The sequence below is a fragment of the Grammomys surdaster genome, unplaced genomic scaffold (genome assembly GCF_004785775.1).
Source record: "Grammomys surdaster isolate TR1022 unplaced genomic scaffold, NIH_TR_1.0 278, whole genome shotgun sequence".
Classification (NCBI taxonomy): Eukaryota; Metazoa; Chordata; class Mammalia; order Rodentia; family Muridae; genus Grammomys; species Grammomys surdaster.
Window position 1 is genome coordinate 15074843 of NW_021604719.1, and position 18274 is coordinate 15093116.

The following is an 18274-nucleotide window of genomic DNA, read 5'->3' on the forward strand; positions in this document are numbered from 1 at the left end:
GGTAAAGATTTGAAAATAATGTAGTAATCAGAAAATAAATGATAATCAGAAAATAAATGATTGTCTCTAAGACAATCATCTGTTTTCTTTCTTTTTTTCTTTCTGCTTGCTTTCTTTTTAAATTTCTTTTAACAGGTACTGACAGCTTTCTTGCATGTATAACTTTGTGTCACATGCCTGGTGCCCATGGAGGCTAGAAAAGGGTGTTAGGTCTCCTAAAGCTAGGTCACAGACAGCTATCATCTGCCAGGTGGGTGCTGGGTATCGAACCTGGGTCCTGTCCAAGGGCAACTAATAATTCTCTTAATTGCTGAATCATCTTTCCAGATCCTGATTTTTTTCTTTTAAAGAAGACACAGTAGAATAAAGAAGGCTTAAGCATCAGAGGAACAAAATTGATATTTTGAACCAAGAGATTCTGCCGTCCTTTTGATTCATTTGGCTTTCTATAAGAGCTGAGCATTAAGATGATTATCTCTCTCATTTAAAGATATATAACCACAGCCCATAAAAGTTCAAGTCTGTGGAATCTGATTTACAGACTTCTTTTTGTATTGGCTTCAGTACCATGCCAATACATTTCACAATGATTCTTGATGAAACTCATCTCTAACTTGAAAAGCATCCAAGAATTATGCCATATAAAGGATTTCTGTCTGCTCAAGCAAAACAAATCATAAGGCTCGCGATATAACCATCCTATTCAGAAAAATGATAGTGCAAAGTCCAAGAATTAGTTCCACTCCAGATAAGCATTATCTACAGGCTCCCAGGGGGCAGGACCAGGATAGCTGCTCTGGGCTGTGTGAGAAAGAGCCGCTCTCATCCAGTGAGCTTCTTTCTCCATCCGTAGAAGTCACCCAAAGCTCCTTTGAGCAATGAATCAACAACCCAGTGAGCATATTTCAAAGGACTCTGTGATCTTTCATTTTATTATATTTATTCCTTTTGTTTATAAAAATTAAAGTTTTTTTGCATAGTTTAAAGATTGAAAGAGGAACTGGAGAAGTGGCTCAGTCCCTAAGAGTGGTTCACAGGACCAGAGTTCATAACCCAGCACCTAGGTCAGGAGGCTCAAACTACTGTTACCCCCAGCTCCAAGGGATATACTCACAGGCATACAACTATTTAAAAAAAAAAAAGAGTTGAAAGAGATTCTAAGAGGTGACTCTGTGGGTAAAATTCCTAGCAGTGGAAACAAAAGGGCCTGAGATCAAATTCCTAACACTCTCCTACAAAGCACAGTAGGGCCTCACTTGCCTGTAATCACAACATTTGTGACAAAGACATGCAGATGCTGGGACCTCACATGTCACCCAGCCTAGCCAAATGTTGAGCTTCAGGTTCTGGGAGAAACTCTGTGTCAAAAAAAATGAAGTGGAAAATGATAGAGAAAGAGGCTCAGCATTGTCTTCTGGTCTCCACATTACATGGGCTCACCCACCTAGAAGTGTGTGCATACACCATACACACATACACCCCCACACTCAATTGAAAAACGTACAAGTAATTTTTAAATGAAAGAGTATTGTGCAGATATGAACCATTCTACCTTTTAATCCTTGATCTATAAACTGATTTTAATATATTCAAGAAAGGTTTTCATTTTTTTATTCATGTATCTAAATAAAATATGCATGCTATTATTTTGTGATTTTCTTTCAGTTTTAACTGTCATCTACTTGGTTTTCTGTTCACATTTCCATGTGCATTCATTTGCTGTCACTACGAAAAGAAAGGGAGAAAAGCAATTTGAGGAGGAAAGGATTAGTCTCAGCTTATAGTTGTCTGTCCATCATGAAGGGAAGTCAGGGCAGGAACTCAAGGCAGGAACTGAAGCAGAGACCATGGAGCATGGACCAATGGTGCTTGCTGGCTTATTCTCCATGACATGCTCAGTTTGCTTTCTTATATGACTGAGGACCATCTTCCCTGAAGTGGTTCCATCCATGGTGGGCTGAGCCAATCAAGAAAATGCCTCACAGACTTGTCTACAGGTCAGTTTTGTTGAACATTTTCTCCGGAGAAGTTTTCTCTCCTCAGATGACTCCTTCTTGTGTCAAATTGACAGAAAAGTAACAATCTTAGTATAACACCAGCACATTTAGAGTAGTCTTAAAATACTACTGTTTAAAATTATTTAAAATATACTAATTTTTATAGCTGAGACACATCTAATTTAAACTTGACTCAATGATTTGTTCCTATTATAATAGCTATAATTTTATTTTTAACTTAGCATTATTAAAATGGCCACTAATTCTTCTTCTACTCTGCACTGTAGCTGAAATTTCTCAATCACATGCCTTAACACTTTAACTATCTTGATGAAATTTATGTATTTACTTGTTTATTTAAGACATTCCCCCTGGAAAAAAATTTTTAGGCATTGTCTGCACAAACATGAATATAATTCTGATTTCTGGCAGCAAAAACTAGTTTGTCCTGTTCTTAAAAGCTGAAGGTGAACGGGGGCAATGTCTGCACTCCGTTGGCTTCCTCCCCATCTCAGCACTATGATATGAGATGTAGTTTTGGTTTCAATCATAGCAGTAGTTCATTTTGTCTCATTGCTTTGAAGTTGTAGAATACAGAAATAAAGCATTTCAGAGATGCTCTTGTCCTGTCTCTGCAACACTGTAAATATGTGTTCAGTAGGAATGTTGGCAAAGGAGACCTTACAGATATAGTTATGACTCTGAAATCTGAAGATTATCCTATAGATACAACTCAGTGACAGAGGCTTTGAAACTAGAGACTTCTATCTGGCTGCAAGCAAGAAAGGTTTAGCATGGGGACATTAGATATCTTGCAAATATGATTTGGGGAAGTAATGAGTAATTTCTGAACCCTATATGTAAAGACCTATGTTACAAGACTAAAGAGAGAGTCCTATGACCTGAGACAACATCCCTCCCAGTCCACAGCACAGAAAAAGAAGCCATGGTACTTCGACCTCAAGGAACTAGATTGCTGAGAACCTGAACAGACTTGGAAGTGAGTTCCTCTAACAGCCCCAGATAAGTGTCCAGCAGTCAACGCCTTCATTTCAGCCAATGTCATTCATGGCCTCCATGAATTAAGAGATAATTCATTTGGAAGGGTTTGATTGGTTCTATCTGAGATGTTTATGGCAGTGATAGAAAGCTAATGAGAGGCCCTTATTTTAGCATAGAGGAATACTGTGAAGAAATAGGATTTACTGTTGTTGGGTTTGGATTGCTTACATTTACAAGACTTGATTTGATTCACGGTGCTCTGCAGATTGGCATATTTATGCCAGTCTTTTAGCAAATTATGTATATATTTCTGATTTTGTTTGATAAGGAGTGGGGTTGATAGGCTTCATTGAATATGTGTATGTAACATTAACACATGTCACTAAATGCTTGGTCACAGTTCTGGTACTAATAATCTGTGACTTTCTACACAATCTGTAGTGACTGCTACTTACCCTGAATCTCTGCCAATATTAAGTGGAAGTTTTGTAGTGCTAAAAAAGGTCTATATTTTTCAATATTTATTATCAACAATGTCATTTTGATTTTTGTGTATCTGGTGACTAATGATGTTCTCACATACTTATCATGTTCTTGGTTGGAGATATGGTTCCTATTTAACATTTTGACAAATACCTAAGCAAGAATAATCATGGAGAAACTTCATAAAACTGCAAAAGGAACACTGAGTCAAATCAATGAACACAGCTTATGTACCCCAGCACAGAGCAAGTCGTGAACTTCAATTTATATCACACGTCTACAGCAAATCTCCATCCTTAGAGGGTCCACGTGGACCATGCAGAGGGGAGCCCAGACAGATGCTGTCTATATCTGTGGCATGAGTCTGTGACAGTGCTTAAGAGTGATACCCTGAGTAGAGAGTTCCGGGTCACTTTAAAAGGCTACCGGTAGATCAGCGCTTTCTTACATCTCAAATTCTCCGAGAAGAGAGATGAGGCTTTCCTGGTATGGGATGTGAATTAATTTTCTCTGGGACCTAAAAGGTTCTATAGTTTTAGGCTGATCTCTACATAGATACATTTGAAAGAGTAGTCTGACATATTATTGTTATTCTATTAATAATCACATATTATAACTACGACATCCATACTTATAAGCATAAAACATGTATGCCTACATCATAATTTATCTGTATCAGACTCCTTGTAGAAATACTATGTCATTTAACTAGTATGTACCAGATTATGTGTAACGTCTTTGAATGAACAAGATAGATAGATAGATAGATAGATAGATAGATAGATAGATAGATAGGTAGGTAGATATGTAAACATAAACACACATCTGTCTGTTCATGAATATATTTATTGGTATCATGAAAAAGAGAGGTTTTAAAATACTTTTCTTTATGTCTTAGTTAAAAATGCTTCTAATTTCCATGATCCTTTTTTTCTTCTCCTCATGGGTGTTTAAAATTGTGTTATTATTTGTAAATTTTCTAGATTTGTATAATTGGTGTCACACAATGTTTTGAATCAGTTTAGCCTTGCTACACGCTAGATATGTAATTGGTGCATTTTTATATGTTTTATGGACACCGGAAGAGAGTGTGTATTGTTCAGTAGTATTATCAGTAGTATCTCCTGATGTTGCATACACACAGATTCGATCAAACTGACACATTTTCTCCATGCTTCTTTCTTCCAATGATTCTTTTCATTCTTTTTCTTTTTTTTCATTGGGTATTTTCTTTATTTACATTTCGAATGTTTTTCCCTCTCTAGGTCTCCCCTTCTGAAACCCCCTATTCCATCACCCTTCCTCTGCTCCTCCTGACCCATTCCCATCTTCCCACCCTGCCATTCACCTACACTGGCGCATCAAACACCCTCAGGCCCACAGGTCTCTTCTCTCACTGATGGCAAACAAGGCCATTCTCTGCCAAATATGTGGCCAAAGCCGTGGTCTCCTTCATGTGTACTCCTTGGTTGGTAGTCCAGTCCCCAAGAGCTCCAGAGAATCTGGCCAGATGACACCCTCCATGGGGCTGTAAACCCCTCGGCTCCTTCAGTCCCTTCTCCAACTCCTCCATTGGGGACACCACACTCAGTCCAATGGTTGACTGTGAGCATCCACCTCTACATTTGTCGGGCTCTGGCAGAGCCTCTCAAGAGACAGCCATATCAGGCTCCCATCAGCAAGCTCTTCCCAGTATCCACACTAGCTTCCGTGTTTGGTGACTGTATAAGGGATGGATCCGCAGGTGGGGCAGTCTCTGGATGGCCTTTTTTTCAGTCTCTGCTCCACACTTTGTCTCCATATTTCCTCCTGTGAGTATCTTGTTCCCCCTTTTAAGAAGCACTGAAGCACCCAAACTTTGGTTCCTGTTTAAGTATCCTGTCTGATAGTCTATGTCTTTTTATTAAGGAATTGAGTCCAATGATTTTAAGAGATATTAAGGAATAGTGATTGTTGCCTCCTGTTATTTTTGATGCTATCTTCTGTTTGGCTATCTTTCTTTGGGTTTGTGAAAGAAGATTACTTTCTTGCTTTTTCTAGGGTGTAGTTTCCCTCCTTGTATTGGTGTTTTCCATCTATTATCCTTTGTAGGGCTGGATTTGGAGAAAACTATTGTATAAATTTGATTTTGTCATGAAATATCTTGGCTTCTCCATCTATGATAATTGTGAATTTTGCTGGATATAGTAGCCTGTGCTGGCATTTGTATTCTCTTAGGGTCTGTTTGGCATCTGCCCAGTATCTTCTAGCTTTCATAGTCTCTGGTGAGAAGTCTGGAGTAATTCTGATGAGTCTGCCTTTATATGTTACTTGTTATTTTTCCCTTACTGATTTTAATATTCCTTCTTTGTTTTGTGCATTTTATGTCTTGACTATTATGTGACAGGAGGAAATTCTTTTCTGGTCCAATCTCTTTGGAGTTGTGTAGGCTTCTTGTATGTTTATGGGCATCTCTTTCTTTCGATTAGGGAAGTTTTCTTCTATAATTTTATTGAAGATGTTTACTGGCCCTTTAAGTTGGGAATCTTTGCTCTCACCTATACCTATTATCCTTAGGTTTGGTCTTCTCATTGTGTCCTGGATTTCCTGGATGTTTTAGGTTAGGAGCTTTCTGCTTCTTAGATTTTCTTTGACTGTTGTGCCAATGTTTTCTATGGTATCTTCTGCACCTGAGATTCTCTCTTCTATCTCTTGTATTCTGTTGGTGATGCTTGTGTCTGTGATCTGTTTCCTAAGATTTGTATCTTCAGGGTTGTCTCCCTTTGTGATTTTTTTATTGTTTATATTTCAAATTTTAGATCCTGAATGGTTTTGTTCAATTCCTTCACCTGTTTGATTGTGTTTTCCTATAATTCTTTGAGGGATTTTTGTGTTTTTTCTTTAAGGGCTTGTACCTGTTTAGCTGTGTTCTCCTGTATTTCTTTAAGGGAATTATTTTTGTCCTTCTTAAAGTCCTCTATCATCATCACGAGATGTGGTTTTAAATCAGAGTCTTGCTTTTCCAGTGTGTTGTGGTATCCAGGATTTGCTGTGGTGGAAGAACTGGGTTCTGATGATATCAAGTAGCCTTAGATTCTGTTGCTTATTCTCTTGCCCTTGCCTTTTGCCATCTAGCTATCTCTGGTGTCAGCTGGTTTTGCATCTCTGACTGTGGCTTGTCCCTCCTGCAAACCTGTGTGTCAGTACTCCTGGGAAACCAGTTTTCTCTGGGATGAAATTGGGTATGGAGCACTGTGGCACAGGGTCAGCTCTGGGGTGCCAACAGAAACCGGAAGGATCCTGTCCCTGACGGTTTCTTAGTTTCTATGTCCTGATGGCTCTGGGCAGGTCCCTCTTGGGTCAAGAATTTGAGCAGAAATGTTGGTCTCACTTGTGCTCACAGGCTTGTTTGCACTCCTGGGAGACCAGCTCTCTCCTGGATGTATTTGGGAATGGAGTGCTGTGGCACAGGATCAGCTGCAGGCACAGACAGAAACTGGAAGCTTCCAATAATTCTTTTCCCACTTACTCAAACAGCACCAAAGGGAGGCCAGCAATGGAGACTACCCATTGCTTTTCTGTATCTGCAAATATATAGCTTTATATATTTTTACTATGTTACTCAACCAAAAGGAATTTAATGTTGTTATCCTTCTGATGAATTACTAAATGCTCCTCTTTATGTGCCAAAACATTGCTGTAGTTAAAGCCAACCCCACAGGATATTCTTTGCTTGTGCCAGCTTCTTCTTAAGTGAGAGCTGCATGGCATTCTTTGCCTGCCTGACAACTCTCGAGTTTTGTGTCAGCTGATATTGCAGTTTGTCACCCGCTGGTTGTGATAAAACACTCTGACCAAAGCAGGTTAAAGGGGAAGACTTTATTTTAGCCCAGTTCAAGATTAGTCTATCACAATAGAGGAATCAGGCAGCAGGAACAGCTGGTCACAGATGGCAATGGATGTCTTTGCTTCTTAGCTAATGTGTCACTGATTATTAGCACAATCCGCTCACAGTCCAGGATCCCTTGCCCCAGCAATGGCCCTGGCCATTGTTAATATGGGCCTTCTACATCAATCAGTGAATCAATATATCTCCTCCACAGGCAGGCTAAGAGGCCTGTGTCACAAGTCTAGATTCTATCAAGCTGACAGCAGTAAGATTGTGTCAAGCTGACAGCAGTAAGATTGTGTCACAGCAGTAAGATTGTGTCTAGCGCTTAAAACTGTTTATTATACACATTATATAGTTTGGCTTCATATATTTATGCATTAAGATACTGTTTTCCATGCAGAATTTATATTTTATATTTAATATCTTTTTCTGACATTTTTGAGCTTAAATCTTTTATGATGTTGGTAGTGGTTTTCGTTTGTTTGCTTCATCTGTGGTTTGCCCTATTACTCATTTTTTATCTTTATGTGAAATTTTATTTTTATTATATGTTCATCGACTGTCTCTTTAGATGTATCGTCTTTCTTTTTGCTTTCTTTAAATGTTTTCCTCTGGGCTATTGAAAGTTGGCTCAGTTGGTAAAGGTGCCATCTGCCAAATCTGAGGACCTGAGTTTAATATCTGAGAGAGCTGATGCCAGTAAATTGTCCTCCAACCTACACATGCCAGCTGTGGCATGCCCGTGCACACACAAATGTCACACAGACTCACTTTAGAAAATTAAAGGCTTTCCCTTGAGTCCTTTGAGTTCTCTAACTATTTTAAATAGTACAATATCAAACCTTAATTTGTTACATGCTATCATAAGATAGTATTTTCCCACTTTGCCAAAAGTTCAGTGATTTTATAAAACTTTAATTCAGTCATAGACCATGAATGTTTACATCCTAGTTATTGTGTCTAGCTGTGCACATTAAAAACCCCATAAGCATTATTAACATTGAAGAGCAAATGTTTATTCACAGGTACCTGTGCATGCTCTGCTTTCTAGACCTCTTCTTTCCTTTCGGCTGTTTGTTTGCTTGTTGCTCAATCCATGAGACTATATTTTTGATGTTGAGAACATCCTTTGTGTTCTGTTTAGTACCACTGTACTAAATACACATTTCGTTTTACAAATCTCTGCAGACATTTTTGAAGATGTATGAGAATTGTGAGTATTCTGTATGTGTGTAGTGTCTTCAGAACTTCTGACACTGAAGTTACAGATGGTTGTGAGCTGGCCTAGGTGCTGGGAACTGAGCTCAGATCATCAACAAATGAACTCAAGGCCCCTGCAAGAGTGCAAGTGCTCTTAACTGCTGAGCCATCTCTCTGACTCCGGCTCATGTTTAGTTTTTAGCTTTATGAAGGAATGATTTGTTTTTAAGGTTTTCAACAATGCTTTCATAGGATATAAAATAGCCAATCATAGCCTCCCTGCCTCTTTGAGAAATAATTTTCCTCTCTCTCTCTTTCTCTAGTTTTCCACATCTCCTTTTCCCTCTTTTTTCTTGCCATTTACTTTACCAGAAAATGTTCATGCACCACACTGATATTTATTATTTTTGATAATTCCAACCTTAAGTACACAGCCTGATAGTCTCCCAGCCCTTTTTAGAAATTGTTCAGGTAAATTTATTCTTTTTTTCAGTTTCTTACTGTACTGCAAGAAAAATATATTTTTCTCTGGGACAGTTTGCATATAACACATACATGTTAGACTTCCTTTCACATGTTCCAACCTTCAAAACTCTGTGCTTTAATAGTAGTTAAGAACAGTATTAAAATCTAATTACAGATGCCTGGTATTTGACACCTAAGGGTTCAGCATAAGGTTTCATTTTAAACCATTTTGGTGGTGCTTAGAGAAACCGACTCTGATCCACTGATCATATTAAATTGTCAGTGTCAAGGCCATTGAATTCTCTACTTTATCATTACTATTGCTTATTTAATATTGCTTTTATATATTACCCACAAGTAGTCCTGAGCAAATTATCAATTTGCCATGATTACATTGATAATACAGCCTTATTTAAATGTGCATTATTCACATTAATTGACGTTATGTTTCTTGAACATAGAACAAAATCCATTTCTTCCTTAATTCGAATACAAATAAAAGTTGAGAAGGTCGTGCATTCTAAATATGAATTATGTTGAGTTGTCTCATTTTCAGTCAAATTGTCTCTAATGACTTAATTTTTATTGTTATTTCCCCTGCTGGGAATGGGAGGTTACTTGCTGGCTGCCAAATTATACAAGTAATAAATGAAAATAAATATTTCATAACCCTTTAAAAGTTATGTTCATCCTAAAACAAAATTTCTCCCTTCCTAGAATGTCTACCCTATCAAAGGAGCATTTGCAATTTGTAATTTGGAAAGAACGTTTCCCTCCCAGTTATGGAGAAAAACCAGATATACGCCTTCTACCCAGCATCAACTGCTGGACAGAATTCTCCAACAGAACTCTGTGATTTCCTTGTGCTTGCCTCTCTCTTCTGCTACTGCACATGCCCCACTTGCTTTTAGGAAAGTTCAGTTGCCATAAAAATAACATTAAAAGAGAGATTGCGGGACTAGAACGACTTACAAGTGAAATCCTTTCTCTTAACAGAGAGAAGGAGAAAAGGACCACCGGGTGCGTTTGGCAGTTGGAAACGGTATGAGCAGTGATGTGTGGAGACAATTTTTAGACAGATTTGGAAATATTAAAATGTGTGAATTTTATGGAGCTACCGAAGGAAACATATGCTTCATGAACCATACTGGGAAAGTTGGATCTGTTGGGAGAGCAAACTTCTTCTACAGTGTAAGTATAGCACTTTCTCTACAGATAGTATGTTGAGCTCCACACTCTTGTCTAGAGTGTATACATCTACATTGTGAAAAGTCTTATTATGCTTTTGAAGCTGAGAACATTCGCAAAGGCAATGGTGGCTGTGGGTGATCTGTGATGCTGTGGGTTCTGCAAACCCCAGCCCTCTGCCATGTGCTCCTTCTGTGGGATGGGGATGACTGCAAGGTGAGGATGACTGACTGCAGCGTGGGGATGACTGACTGCAGTGTGGGGATGACTGCAGCATGGAGACAACTTCAGCATGGGGATGACTGACTGCAGTGTGGGGATGACTGCAGCATGGAAACAACTTCAGCATGGGGATGACTGCAGTGTGGGGATGACTGAGGATAGGGATGACTACAGCAGGAAGATGACTGACTGCAGCATGGAGAAGACTGCAGCATGGGGATGACTGCAGTGTGGAGATGACTGACTGCAGTGTGGGGATGACTGACTGCAGTGTGGGGATGACTGTAGCATGGGGATGATTGCAGTGTGGGTATGATTGCAGTGTGAAGATGACTGCATTGTGGGGATGACTGACTGCAGTGTGGGGATGACTGTAGCATGGGGATAACTACAGCATGGGGATGTCTGCAGCATAGGGATGACTGCAGTGTGGGGATGACTGACTGCAGTGTGGGGATGACTGTAGCATGGGGATGACTACAGCATGGGGATGTCTGCAGCATAGGGATGACTGCAGTGTGGGGATGACTGACTTAAGCCAGGGGATGATTGCAGTATGGGGACGACTGCAGCATGGGGATGACTGACTTAAGCCAGGGGATGACTGCAGTATGGGGATGACTGCACATGGGGATGACTGAAGTGTGGGGATGACTTTGTTTTACTTTTGTTCAGTTTTCAAGTTTAATGTTTAATAGTAAAGCGTAAGTCCTGAATGAGTCTCTCCATTTCTCTTGAGTATTTCCCCTCCACTGCTCCTTATCTTTTTTTATCATTTATACCACATAAGTTATATCTCTCCGAGTACATAGCTGTAATAGCATTTTAAGAATGAAAGAACCAAAGCAAGCTCTGGAGAGCTGGATCAATGGGTAGGATGCACGACAGGTGGCCAGAGAACCCTAGCACTATGTCCTACAATAGCTCAGTTACCTAACTCCAGCTCTGTAGGATCTAATGCCCTCTGCTGGCTCCTTTGTTACCTGCACACCAGGACATTCATTCACAAACCCATGTGCACATAAATAAAGATAATACACATAAATAAAGATAATTTTAAGAATTTCAGTGATGTAAGATATTTGAATAATGCAACAAACTACTTAAACTAAGTGATATATGTGGAATCTATATCTATTAAATGTATAATACCCGTCTGTTTCATGCACTTGGGAAACATTTATGCCACACCACTTAGGAAATCAAAAACAGTTATATTCCTGTGGAGACCCTTTTGTGACTCCAAGTAATTGCAGAGTCTTCCAAGAAGAGCATGCTGAGATGCCTTGTGTGTGCATTGCTGGCCTGAATTCACTACAGCCTCCTCCTGGAAGACTGCTATCTTGTCAGTGATATATAACATCACAATTATCTCCATTTTTTTTTTTGGTAAAAATACTGATTTTCAATTCATTTTAGTTTACTTGTTTATAGCTTGAAAAACTTTTAAAAGTTGTACCTAACACCATACAAATCCTAGTCCCTTTCTCTTTTTTCAATCATTTCAGCTACCTGTTGTCTGCTTATAGTATAACTAATTTTTAAAAAATTCAATGGTCATTCGATAATTAAGCAAAGGGATTGTAAGTATGTCCCTTAAAACTTGAAAGCTTGCTGCTTTGAGAGGAATCAACTTCCAACTAGAGAGATAACGCTATGAGTGCGGGAGAAAGTGAGCAGCAGTGTGGGCTTCCTGTAACTGAATGGTTGACTACAGCTGCAGTCCCTGTCACCTATTGCATCATCTAAAGAGACAGCATCCCATTAACGTGACTGATGTAATAAAGTAGAAATCAGGAAACAATATTCCAAACAAACTCAAATCAAAGTTAGGAGCAGCCATTATCTTTTCTACGGTAATTTCACCTGGGAAAATAATTTGGAAAGGTTAAACACAAAAACTAGTAAAGACAAAAGCCTTGAAACAAAGGAAACTCCAGATATATACAGAAGGCAGATGGCGAGAAACAAGTCGCATAAAAATAGTAAGTCCTTCAAAACGGCCAAGACATGCTTTCAAAATGATGTTTGTCCATTAACTCAGAAAAGTATCACAATGGAAAGGTCTTTAAAAGATAAGAGCTCAAATGAGAGGGGTTTTCAAGGAAAACAAATCAGCAAAGGAATTAGAAACTAAACATGTTCAGCTCAAAGGGGGAAAATGAAGAAAAATGAACCCATAATAAAAATGAATCACACATTAAAGGTTTAAAAAACAAAGCAGACTGTAAATATCGTTAGGGAGAAAATGACTAGGATTAAGGAGTTGTGCCCAGTTCCAGCATGTGCTTAACTGTTCTTTCAGAAAAGAACTGATCATGGGGAAAAAATGATTCCTTTAACTATACTAGAGCACAATGCTGATAAAGATCTGAAACTCTTTTTCATTTTACACTTTTATTGGATATTTTATTTATTTACATTTCAAATGTTATTCCCTTTCTGGGTCTCCCACTCCCGGAAACCCCCTCTCCCATCCCCATTCCCCCTGCTTTAACCAAAGAACATACTATGTTCCAGTGAATGAAACTATGGTGCAGAAGAATAAACAGGAAATAATATACTAGTGAGATGAATGAACAAAGTGTAAAGAACCGGGTTATGCTAAGGCAGTGGTTGGGGGTGTGGGGAAGAACTAGGATGTACAAAGCATAGCTTGGTTGATGACAGGGCATAGTGCACGCATCTCTCAAATGCAAACAGAATGCCCATGGCCAGACAAAAAGAAACAGAAATATCTTCATCCTTTATCTAGGGATTTAGTAATGGTTAAATTGCTCTCCCAATATAAGAACAACAAAGGACTGCTCTAAAACTTTTACAAATAAACAGAGAATAAGATACATATGTATTGTAAGAATGCTGTACGTCTCTGAAATATGCATTGAATGAACATATTGACTCCATCTGAAGATTAAATAAAACTTAGATGAAGACACCTTCAGTTTAAAAAGTTAGATGGTCAGCATTAAATCTATTTATATACAAGAAATTAAACAGACCCACTTTTGCCTCTAAGTGGAATGGAAACAAAATCTGAAAATAAAAATTATGTCTATTACTAACATATATAGGAAATAGCAGAGAGGAGGTATAGGTGGCATTTCTCCCATAGTGGCAAATCTAAGGATATAATAAAATGTGGGATTGTCAAAAAGCCTATTTCTTAATAGTTTTTACAAGCTGTTTAATCATCTTAAGTGCAAGCTTCTCCTTGCCAAGAGCAAAGTTCACGAAATGCAAAGTTGGAGCACATTCATAAGACCACCTACATTTCTGACATCATGTGCACTTCAGGAGCCTCCAAGACCACCCTTAGGGTTGACACTTGACAAGGACTCAGCTCACTGGTGGCTGTTACACTCAAGGTGACAGCTAAAGGACAGGCTAAATGCAGCCAAGGGAACAGCTCCCAGGCAGAATCCAGGAGACTATCAAGGGCAAGGCCATGTGTCTTCTCTACAATCAGCACAGCTCTACTGTCCACGACTGACCTCCATTTCCTCCTGTTCAGAATGCAGATGATGTAGCTCAGCTACACCACTGTGGGTGTGGAGTAGCGATCTCATTGTAAAATCTCCTTGTTGTTATGTAGTTGGCCTCAGCATCGCAGGCAAATGAGTGCATTCCTAAATAGAACAGCATAGCAAGGTCTTAGAAACAGCCAGTAAAACATTGAGGATGAAGGCCAGGCATCATTTTCAAGGCAAAATTCTCAGACACAGAGACAGATAGCCCAGCTTCAGTGTCAGCTCTGCTGCTATTGGACTCCACTACCTGAGTGAGTTGCTTTAATTCGGGTTAAATTTTCCACGTGTGTTAACCAAGAAAATGACTTTTGGGTTCCTTAGCAATATAGATATTTATGTATCTGAATATAGAAGGGCATGTAGGTGCAGCTGGAGAGATGGCTCAGTGGTTAAGGGTGCTGGCTGGTCTCCCAGAGGACCTGGGTTCAATACCCAGCATCCTCATAGTGACTCACAAGTATCTTTAGTCCAGCTTCAAAGGATCTGATGCCACTTCTGGCCTTTGTGAGCACTGCATGGACATGACACACAGACACATATGCAGGTGAAACACCCCCAAACAAACAAACAAACAAACAAAAAAGAAAGGCATTTAAGTAGAGAGAGGACTCCTGGAGCTATTGTACAGCTGTGTAATTGGACAGAACAGTTCAGAGGAAAACATTACCAATATTGTTGTGAACAAGACTTCATACAACTACGCTCTGGATACATGCACCGAGACACATGCATATGATTTAATTTGGATTTTAAAGTGTGCTGATTATTTTTATTTGTGATATTATAGCACAGCCATCACTGCAATTTCATGGTAACTTCTTAAAGATAGAAAGGAGGACATGCCTCTAGTTAATCACTTATGCTTTCATCCAGACTACTTTTTTAGAGATATTATAATGTATCTAACACCACGTGGAGTGAAAAAAATGACCTCTGTCATCAAGTCTTATTTTTCTGATAGCAGACTCACTGACAGTAATTCATTATGAAATGACTCTCACCTGTGTACATTGTTGCCAAATTAATTGAAAATAAATACCACCAAAACAGATAACTGAAGTTGCTGAGAAAGTGTTTCAAAGTATAAAATAAGAGAGAAAAGGGGATGAAAGAAAAGGTTCTCTTTCTTCCCTGTTGGAACAAGATGGTAAAGACTGGACTGCATGTCTGGAATCTTTCCACCAGCCATTAGACAAGTATAGCAATAACATGTTATCAAAGCAGCAAATATCAGCATGGTATAAACATACATTTTAATAAAGAACGTTTATGTAATGAGGAATAGTATGTTCTTTGCAGCCACTTTGATGATCCCTTGCTTTCAAATGAGATGACATTAGTCACTCCTATAGCATTCCAGTGCTTAAAGAGAACTTTTAAGATCTTAGCACATTGGCTTACACTAAGTGCTCAGTTGACATTAGATGCTGTCATTTAAACTGAATTAAAATGATGAATTATGGAATGGTGAGAAAACTTGTTGGATTAAAGTGTTCTCTGGGATGTCCACATGGATGAGGGAGAGAATCAACTCCCAAAAGTTGTTCTCTTACCTAAACATACACACACATGCATGCACACACACACTCGCTTGGGCACACACATACATGTGCACACACACACACACACTCACACAATGCACACATGATGGCATACATATGCCCATACAGACACACAAACACACATCCACACTCACAGTAAATAACTAAATATAAAACTAAATATAAAAACTATAAAACCTTCAGATGTTGAATTGTGGCTATGAGTACATGCTGTTTTTATTAAGGCTAAAACACCAGATATAGTTCTATTTATACTTTGATATAAATATACTTACCTTAGTGATTCTATTTTTTTAATTTACTTATTCTCCTTGGGCACTTTTTAAAATTCTTATTGTATAGTTGTTTTTTATCTTTGCCCCCTCTTCTTCCTCATTTACCAGCCCATGTTATTTTATCTCACTCTAATTCATCGCTTACATATTAAATCTAATTTCTAATTCTATTTAATAAGGCTGCAGATTTAAATGGCCAAAAAAACCCCTCACTTTTCTTATAGATAAAATGAGGGAGTTGGACTAACCAATTTTTAGTTCTCGCTCAGATCAGAGTTGATGGAATGATGTACCGGTGTACACCGTATCAGCATGATACTGTGATGTGGCTACCCCAGGGCAAGGCACCTGGGACACAGGGATGAACATCTAGCAGGACCCTATGAAGATGAGGACATCCAGCTAGCCTGGCTTCTGAACTGAGAGGGAGATTCTGTCCAGATCATCTTTGCCACAGTGATAGACAGACTATTACATGTTAGTTTAAAGGAGTTAACTTGACAGGCCTAGAGCAAAGCCAAACAGTTCAAGTTACTCTAGTTTTTAGGCAGTTGGTCTTATTTCTGGAGGCCTAGAGGAAATCAACAGTAACAAATATCCTGATATTCATACTTCATGTCTTAGTTCTGTTTAAAACTTCTCTCCAGGAAAAAAGTTTTCAAAGACTATGAAATGGGTCCTCCTCCCCATGGTTAGAATAATGAATGAATCAGAGCCGGGTACCTTCTGTAACTCACTCTCACTCCTTTGAGGGTAAAGCCTAGCAGGGTTAAGGTGAAGCAAAGCTAGAGGATATGAAAATGAATGCCAGTTAGGAGAGCCTGCTTATGAATGCCTCCTACTTCAAATTTCAAACCTTTGTTTATTTTTTTTGTCAGTAAAAAGATTCCTTGTTTAAATTGAACATAGATCTGTTAGCCAATCCTGTTCTTGCACGGATAGCCAAATGCTCACTTTTATTCTTCACTTTGGGTTTGCAGCTGTTTTTCTCCTTTGAGTTGATAAAGTATGACTTTCAGAAAGATGAACCACTGAGGAACGGACAGGGCTGGTGCTGCTGTGTGAGAAAAGGTAAGATGGGTTACGAAGTCGTCGTCTTAAGCGAAGAACAGGAATCCACAGGTGCTGAGTTCAGGAAAGAATGACTGTTCAGAATGTGGCTTACCTTGAAGCGTAGTGCAGGTGGACTGGCTTAGCTGTTGGACTTTGAGCCTTAATTAGGTTGTAAAATAGTTAAGCGGCATCTCTTTGGCTTTTATTTCTCCTTATTCACATCACATATCACCAATAATACTAAATTAATATTTTGTCCTAGATACAATGAGCAGTCAGACCACCTTTGCTTTACGTTTTGGTTTGACACGTAGGAACCAGCTGCAGCCAGACTGGCTGATCTAAGACTCATTTTCTTCCTCTGTAAATCAGTGGTGACATTATTTATTTCATGAGGCTCCTGTTGACAACTAAGGGATGTGTACAAACCCTTATGGCTTCTTCCTTCCTCTCTTCTCCCTTCTATTTCTCTGAAGGTAGACTGTCTAAAAATTTCAATTTAAAAATTCCGATGAAGACAAAGTTACCTGCAGATCATCATGGAAAACAGAACATATAGAGCTATGCACTTAGAAATGAATAGATACTATCTATGTAAATGTAGCCCACATTCCAGAATGAGGCAATACCTCATACTGCCTCAAACTTCACTAGACATGACTTCCTGGATCTTTGCTTCAATGTGATAATACGAGTTGTAAACCTGCTTTTCTTTTATTCTTGTTATATTTGTCTGACTGCTACTGGAAAGATTATAAAAGAAAGTATTAATAGTCTCCCAAGCTTCAGAATATTCAATGTTGCTCCATGTCTGGGAAGATGACACAGAGGTATTGCTCTTGCAGAGGACCAGAGTTCACTTCCCAGTACCTGTGTCACAGGTGCTCACAACAGCTTGTAACTCCAGCTCCAGGAGATTTGAACCTTTGGTCTGTGAGGGCACCTGTGCACAACTGCACTGGTGTGTACAGACACACACACACACACACACACGCTCACAAAAATAACAAGATTAACATTTTCAAAAGTTTCTTAATTCAACCTCATAGACACTATCCAAGAGAAAAAAAGGATGAAGGCTGGAGAGATGACTCAGAGGTTAAGAGCGCTGGCTGCTTTTCCAGACCTGGGTTCGATTCCCAACAACCGCATGGAAGCTAATAACTGTCTGTAGCTACAGCTCGAGGAGATTCAGCATACATGCATACATGCAGGAGTATCCTGCTACACAAAACACCAGTGCACATAAAATACAAATAAACAATAAGTTGTTTAATAAAAATAGGAAAAGTAAACCTTTGGAGGATTTAGAGAACTGGAAGTCTTTCTTAGCCTGTTGTTTAGAATCATCATGAGATCTGAAACCAGAACTTACATCTTGGGATGGTGCTTATGTAATTTCAGCAATTCTAAAAATGCTGACTGA

The 18274-nt window shown here is 38.9% G+C and overlaps 1 protein-coding gene across 1 annotated transcript in view; it reads left to right on the plus strand.

The window, feature by feature from the left end:
- The window catches only part of Slc27a6 (solute carrier family 27 member 6), a 55459-nt gene that overhangs the window by 29145 nt on the left and 8040 nt on the right, over positions 1 to 18274 (plus strand). The window contains exons 5-6 of the mRNA XM_028777231.1: positions 10015 to 10209; positions 16776 to 16866. Of these exons, the coding sequence (XP_028633064.1) occupies positions 10015 to 10209; positions 16776 to 16866 (286 nt within the window). The remainder of the gene's footprint in view (positions 1 to 10014; positions 10210 to 16775; positions 16867 to 18274) is intronic.